At 37.8% G+C, this 7,236-nt stretch overlaps 1 protein-coding gene across 1 annotated transcript; it reads left to right on the top strand.

Moving 5' to 3' along the window:
• The first annotated feature begins 1,504 nt into the window (after positions 1-1,504).
• LOC126591740 (uncharacterized) lies at positions 1,505-2,530 on the top strand. The gene has a single exon (XM_050257424.1). The coding sequence runs from the start codon at positions 1,703-1,705 to the stop codon at positions 2,306-2,308; it is 606 nt and encodes a 201-aa protein (XP_050113381.1). The 5' UTR covers positions 1,505-1,702; the 3' UTR covers positions 2,309-2,530.
• The last annotated feature ends 4,706 nt before the right edge of the window (positions 2,531-7,236 follow it).

The raw sequence follows: 7,236 nt of genomic DNA, 5'->3' as shown, positions 1-7,236 counted from the left end.
TAAATCATTCACAAGAACTCACTAAATTGAGAGCTTGATCATTTGTACTTGTGTAAGCCCTTCACTACTAATAAGAACTCCTCTACTCCGTGGACGTAGCCAATCTGGGTGAACCACGTACATCCTGTGTTTGCTTCTCTGTCTCTATTCATTTACGTACTTATCCTCACTAGTGACCGAAGCAACCAAGCGAAGGTCACAAAACCTGACACTTTCTGTTGTACCAAAGTCTTCGCTGATTTTGTGCATCAACACCATGAAGTTGGTATTTTGGAAGCTTTCAGACAACAATGCATTGTGTGTGAATTGACAATTAACGAATGAAAAAAAAAAAATCACAGTTAGACACGCAACTTCAAGAAACAAATTTCGAGTGGAAATCTTTCATCTTGAAAAGCAATTTTGTTATTCTTCATATTTTTCAACAATGAATAAATCCCCTCAAATATGTGGTTTGCTTTATCTTATCTTCTGAAATATGGACATCTAAGCCGACGGTCAGGAACTAAAAGTGGGTGTGTGGCGTTTTCACTGCTTGATGGCATTACTAGTTGGTACAACCATTTTAAAGTGTTTTAGTGTAAGTGAATAGAATCGTTTACGTCAATAACTATGACCCAGAATATCAACACGATATGCAAAACCAACTCCTAGCAGTGAATGACTTTATATCGACATGACAGAGGCCACCAACAAATCTAATTGTTTCACTCAATTAAACAAAAACGATAATGAAAAGAAAAATCTAATTGTGTTACGTTGCAAATATAACCAAAATTTGAAGTTTAAACATGTTAGAGCGGCGCCTACTCCGGATGGCCTACTCACATACTCTAAACATAAATATTGATATCATCCCCCTACTTACAAGTTAATGCATTGATACAAGTTAATCCTAGCTTCAATCGTTAAAGATATAGCTTTCAATCAGACAACCCTTTTACATAATATCTTCATAATTATTTATTTTATATTGAATAATTTGGTCTTGCACTTTGAGTCAACTTAATGTATTGCAAATTTCTATAATCTTTCTTTTTTTAAGATATGAAACCACGAATAACGAACATATCATCTCAAACATAACCAAGAGGTCATATACATCAACAAATATATTCAAAAGAAAAAATAGCAAATACTAATTACGCAACCTGAATCAAATAGGTTGTAATTGATTAATTCTTGAATGATTTAATTGATACATCTAATGACTTAAATAAAGAATTACAATAGCTTGGAACCAGTCAAAGAACTTTGATAACTAAAACGACATTAATTGTCATTAATCGAACGAAAATTGAAATGTCTGATTATATTACGTAGATTAAAATTGTGTTTTGAAGGCTGAAACGACACCGAATGACTAAAATTCATTGTTTATCATAACAAAACTGTGAGTTTGACCCGGAACGTCATTCATTTTCTGAAATTGTATCATGGACCCGACGATAAAATCAACTTAAACTAATGAAACCCAATTTATAAGCATTAACCAATTAGGCTAGGTGGTTCTGAAAGCGTCCCCAACCCCCCATTAACAAGTCTTGGAGCTATTGTGGGCTCAAACCGCTATATTAGTCGGCTCTCAAGACTGAAAGCATCATCCCCCAATCAACCCACCACCAAAAGCTTCCACCTTTAAACAAAAGACGATCACAAAAAGATCCTATCTTTTGGCAATCGAGCAATTTCAGAGAGATCAATGAAAGCCGCGCACGGCGGAGATGCCTCCCCACGCCGCCGGACGTGCAGAAACGTCTGCCTGGCGGCGACAGCTGTCGTCTTCGTCGCAACGATCGTACTCGTGATCCTCTGCCTGACGGTGTTCAAGGCAAAGAATCCCACGACGACGGTCAACTCCGCCGTTCTGAAGGACCTCGACGTGTCACTCAACATTCCACGTGTCAGCGTGGACGTGAACTTGACCCTGGGCGTGGATCTATCCGTGAAAAATCCGAATAAAGTCGGGTTCAAGTACAAAAACAGCACCGCTTCTTTGAACTACAGGGGGACCCAGGTAGGCGAGGCCCAAATCGGGTCGGGCAAGATATCCGCGGACCAGACGAAGCCCATGAACGTGACGCTGACCATCATGGCGGATCGGCTGCTGGGGAAATCATCGGAGCTCTTTTCGGACGTGCGGGCCGGAACGCTGCCGTTGAATACTTTTACCAAAATCTCCGGGAAGGTCATCGTTTTGGGGATCTTTAAGATTCATGTCGTTTCGACCTCCTCCTGCGACTTCAGTATCGATGTCGGTAACCGCACTGTTGGACAGCAACGCTGCACACACAAGACGAAGTTATGATTTTTTTTTATTTGTTTTGCTTGCCGTATCGGATGTTCTTATTTACCGGAATTTTTATGGTTGTCTGCTCATGCGAGGTTAATTTACTGATTTGCCCCTCACCGGTTGCTGCTACACCTATATTTTAGTGCACTTTGTAGTATGATTTTGAATTTATTCATAGATTTTGGTACTAGGCTACATGATATTACTGATTACCGAATAAAATAATCCATTTCAATATCTTTCGAGAAATATTAGGATGAGTCGTGCACACGAGTGAGTTAATTCTAAGGAAAACTAATTAACACGAGTGAATTAATTAAAAGAGCTTGAAAACTTTGAATTTTAATGTTAAGGACAAAATAAAGGGTAAAGTGAATAGTACCATGATTGACTTTTTAATGTAAAAATATGATTTTTTGTTCAAACTATTTATGTTTGTGGAACTTATAAAATTCGTTCGAGCTATTCATGTTTGTAGAATTCATAAAGTATGAACAAGTATAAATGGTCAGGATCAACCTTGTTCGATTTGATACTCGCCCTTGCAATCTTTGCCGTTCCTTTAATTTCTTCGTGAGTCCGTTAAAGAATGAAACAAGTTGCTCAAAAATTGCTCATAAGAGTTGTGACCAGATTTGCCCTCTCTCTCTCTCTCTCTCTCTTGCTAAAAAATTGCTCATAAGAGTTGTAACCAGATTTGCCCTCTCTCTCTCTCTCTCTCTCTTCAAGTCTTAAACTTTACTTCCCGTTTTAAAAGGACCAAACACATCTTTACAAAATGAGATAATTATATGTGCTGACCCTAAATTATAAAAGTCTACATGGTACACATGTCGATTAACTATGAATTAATTACGTTATTTTTGTGAATGTGAGTGTGCCAACTCGCAACCGAACTTGGTTGGGCAAGTAGAATAGATGTGGTGGTGTTGGTGTTGTCGAATGTGTTGCTGAATTCTGCACTTGAGTGACTACGGGGAAGGAACACCTCTCAGCCTAGGGTTCTAGAACTTGAAGACTAAGTTGCTAGATATTGCAAAGTTTAATAAATTGTTCGGCTTTCAATGTGTTGCAAATGAAGTAACCTAGTAACACCTCACTTAGCTGGGAAGATAATTAATGAAGTGACCTTTTTAGGCAAAAGAAATAGAAACTCTTTGCCTGCCGAAACTTGGATAGATAACCAACTAAAACAAAAACAGTGATGTTAATCCAAACTGAAGATGTTTCTCGATCGCTTGATTCTAAGGTTCCAGTGTTAATCCAAACCAAAGATGTCGCCGGTTGTCAACACAGTGCTGTTAATCCAAACTGAATGTTGATGAGAAGGGAATGTTGATGAGAAGGTTAGGATAGTTAGTATTTTTCTCAGTGGTGTGAAATGGGTTTCGCGTAGAGCATTTTAGTTGTTTGTTAAGTTGAAGGGGCTCTCTACGTTGCTAACCCTCTTGTATTTATAGGGATGAATTTCGTGATGGTCAAATCTACCGCATAGTATAATTTTGATGATATTTCAATTCTTTGAAAATACTTAGAATTATTCTCAGCTTAAACTCTATCACCGTCAAGTCACGCCGTCTTTGATTAGGACTCTGAACCTAGATTGATTATGCTATTGATTCAACTTTTATTCGAAAATCAGTCATGATCTTTAATATTTCTTTCATCCAACATCTTAAAGTATATGGGCCAAGTGCGTGCAAAATCGGGTCCAAACAATATGTAAGCTCAATCCTACATGACAAGAAGTTGTGAGCTTTTGATAGCAAGTTCAGAAATTCTTTACCCTGCTGCATTGACACATCGAGCAGAACGATATTTACCCGTCTCTTCAATAATGTCTTCAAGCTCGATCGGAAGCATGCCGAATCCAAGTTATCGTGGGATTTGAGAAATTAATGATAGAGGAAGAGGTTGGGCATGCCGAAATTAAGAAAGACATGCGAGCCAAATGAGAGAAAAGTATATAAGAAAAAGGTTGAAACCACATAAAAGTCGCTCTGAAAATATTGCAAGAACAAGAACAATGTATGGAGCTATCCAAGCTAAAAACGATGCTGAAACAAAAGCCGTTACTCGCCGCTGCCCTGGCAGTGCTCGGAGTTCTTCTGGCCATATTTTTTATAATGCTGATCCTAGGGCTTACGAAGTACAAGCCAAAGGACCCCATAACGCGTGTGGATGCAGTGGTCTTAAGAAACCTAGACATTTCTCACCAGGCGCCTAAACTCATCACTGTGGATATGTCTCTCTCCATCAAGAACCAGAACAAGGTGGTCTTCAAGCCCACCAAGGGCACTGCAGTCTTGTTCTACAAGGGCGTGAACGTCGGTGAGGCAGCCATAGAGATAGGAAAGATGGCGCCGGGAGCCACCATCAACACGAATGTTACATTCACCCCTTTGGCTGATCATTTTCAAAGAAACCCCGAGGTTAGTTTTGATCTGTTGGCGGGTAGGATGCCCTTCAACACTTTCACCAAAGTCCCCGGAAAAGTGAAGGTTTTTGGAATGGCTAAGGTTGGTATGATCTCCACCAGGTTGTGCGGTTTTGAAATCGATATCCGTAGCAAGACTATTGGGGACCATAGGTGCGCATAGCACACTTAAAAAGCTACAATTCTTTTTTATTGTTCTCCTGGGTTCAGAAAATGTGTTTAGTGTTCTAATTTGTTCTTTTTCTTCAAATTTGATAGAGAAATAATTGTAGTTTTCAGTTCTTGTCGCTCTTATCATTAAATAAGATTATAAGATCTATAAATTATTACATCAAACACAACTTTTGCTCTTCTTTTTTATTTTATTTTTAAAAGTTCTTTTAAGCATATGAAATATGTTTTTGGAAAGAGCACTTTAAACAATGTTAAGTGCGGACACACTATTCTAACCAACTGACATAATCCACATATATGCTACAACAATGCGATTTAAGCATGCGGCATTATTCAAGCTACAGTTATAGTTGAACGATTTGATAACAATTAGCGAGAAAGGTTATGCAGAAGTTTAGGAAGACATGCAAGGCAAATGAGAGAAATTTAAGCATTTAAATTAAGCTGTCTTGTTCAAGATGAGTCTCCAACTAAAAATGTTCAACGTATAGTATGTAAGAAGTGATTGAAAAACAAAATGGTCCGACTCATAGAGAGAGACAATGCCCCGGCAGTGGGCTTAGTTCTTGTTCTAATATCAGCTACACTGCTGATCTTTTCATGACAGTGTACATGGAAACAGCCCTTAACCATGGTGGACTCCGTGGATTATGACATCTCGACATGTCGCACTATAACATTTCCAAGTTAGTCTCGATGTGAATCTATCCTTCATCAACCATAAGTTAACAATGTGGCCTTCAATTACGCCAACAGAACTTCATTGTTGGTGTACGAGAGCGTAGTGGTGGGAGAGGCTCTTATAGAGGGAGGAAGGTGTCGAGGGGTGTGAATAAATCCATGAAATATCTAAGCGAACTATAGTTCGTTCAGATGTGTTGGCTGGTACCTTGCCCTTCAACATGTACATCAAAATATGTGGCAGATTAAAACCTTTGCTCATCAAATTGTTCAAGTTTCATATGGATGTGGTCTCCATCTGCTCCTGCTATTTTAACATCAATGTTTACCTAAATGTATAATCTTCGAGTTTCTTAATATTTGTTCCTTTTGGAAAGATTCTGAATATATTTTGACATTGGTCTTGTGTGTCTTTGCTGCGTTATACAAGTTACAAGGAAAAAATAATTCCAACACATAAGACAAAAGAGTGGAGGCATCGCAGTCCAACCAACACCGCAAGTAACACTAAACTTGTGTCAAGCGTCGTTTTTCACACTCCAACAAAATTCATTAGATTGGTTCAATTTGGGTTTTTTTTTTATTTTTTTTTATCAAACGATATTATCTACACTAAGAGAAAGGGGGGCTTAGCCTCACAATAAGCTAATAATAATGTGATTCAAATTTGTCTTTGGCGAGAATCGAACCTAAGATCTCTCACTTACAAGTGAAGAGAAATACCACTAGACCATAATACTAAGTGACTTGTGAATTGTGGTAGGTCTGATGCACATCAGATGGCAAAGTAGATCGACAATCAGATTGAAAGGCTTAAATTTGTCAGCAAAGTTTTGCAAATTTGGACTCTGGTGTCCGATTTGGTTACATGACATGTTGTTTCGAAGCGAACCGCGGCGTCATGAGCAAGACTCAGTGCTTTTCCCTAACACAAACGTTTTTTGCCGAGTTATATTGTTTCTAGCTAAAAACAACATTTTAAGTTTTGAGGATATTTTCTTTTAAAATAAATAAATAACTTTGAGAATATCACTTTTATCGTTCATGATTTTTAATAAACAATTTTGAGATTTTCGTAAATTTTCTGATGGATTCTTGTTATATATGCTTTAAAAACGTCATTTTCTTCTCTTTGTCACGCTACGTCAAAATCATCCATTTTGTAGAGCTGGCCACATTGTGTGATAACATAAACGATTTGATATCAATTGTTAAGATTCTATCAACTCAAATCGTCCCTACAAACCACCCTTTAAAAATGGGAGTTTTAACGAAAAATCCGCGATACTATTCACTTTATTGAAAAACCACATTTTTACACTAAAAAGGTCAAACATGGTACTATTCATTTTACCCTTTATTTTGTCCTTATCGTTAAAACTCAAAGTTTTTCAAGCTATTTTCATTAGTTTTCCTTTTAAAAATAATGTTAAAGACTTTAAACCATCCTAAAATATGCTATTTTGGAACATCGGATATATATAGATGTCTAAATTGCTTAGGTGGACTTTGTTACAAAATTGCACACTCCCCCCCCCCCCCCCCCAAAAAAAAAGTCCTCATTGCTTACGTGGTTTACATATTATGTAATGCGAACCAATGCATGACATGCACTTGTCGTTTTTTCATATCAAATAAGAACGTGTGAAGT

Source organism: Malus sylvestris, chromosome 12 (genome assembly GCF_916048215.2).
Source record: "Malus sylvestris chromosome 12, drMalSylv7.2, whole genome shotgun sequence".
NCBI classification, from domain to species: Eukaryota; Viridiplantae; Streptophyta; class Magnoliopsida; order Rosales; family Rosaceae; genus Malus; species Malus sylvestris.
Note: the sequence above shows the minus strand (reverse complement) of the source record. Positions and strands in the feature narration are given on the sequence as shown.

Excerpts from the sequence above, each read along its gene's own strand:
- LOC126591740 (XM_050257424.1), top strand. The coding sequence starts at position 1,703 with ATGAAAGCCGCGCACGGCGGAGATGCCTCCCCACGCCGCCGGACGTGC.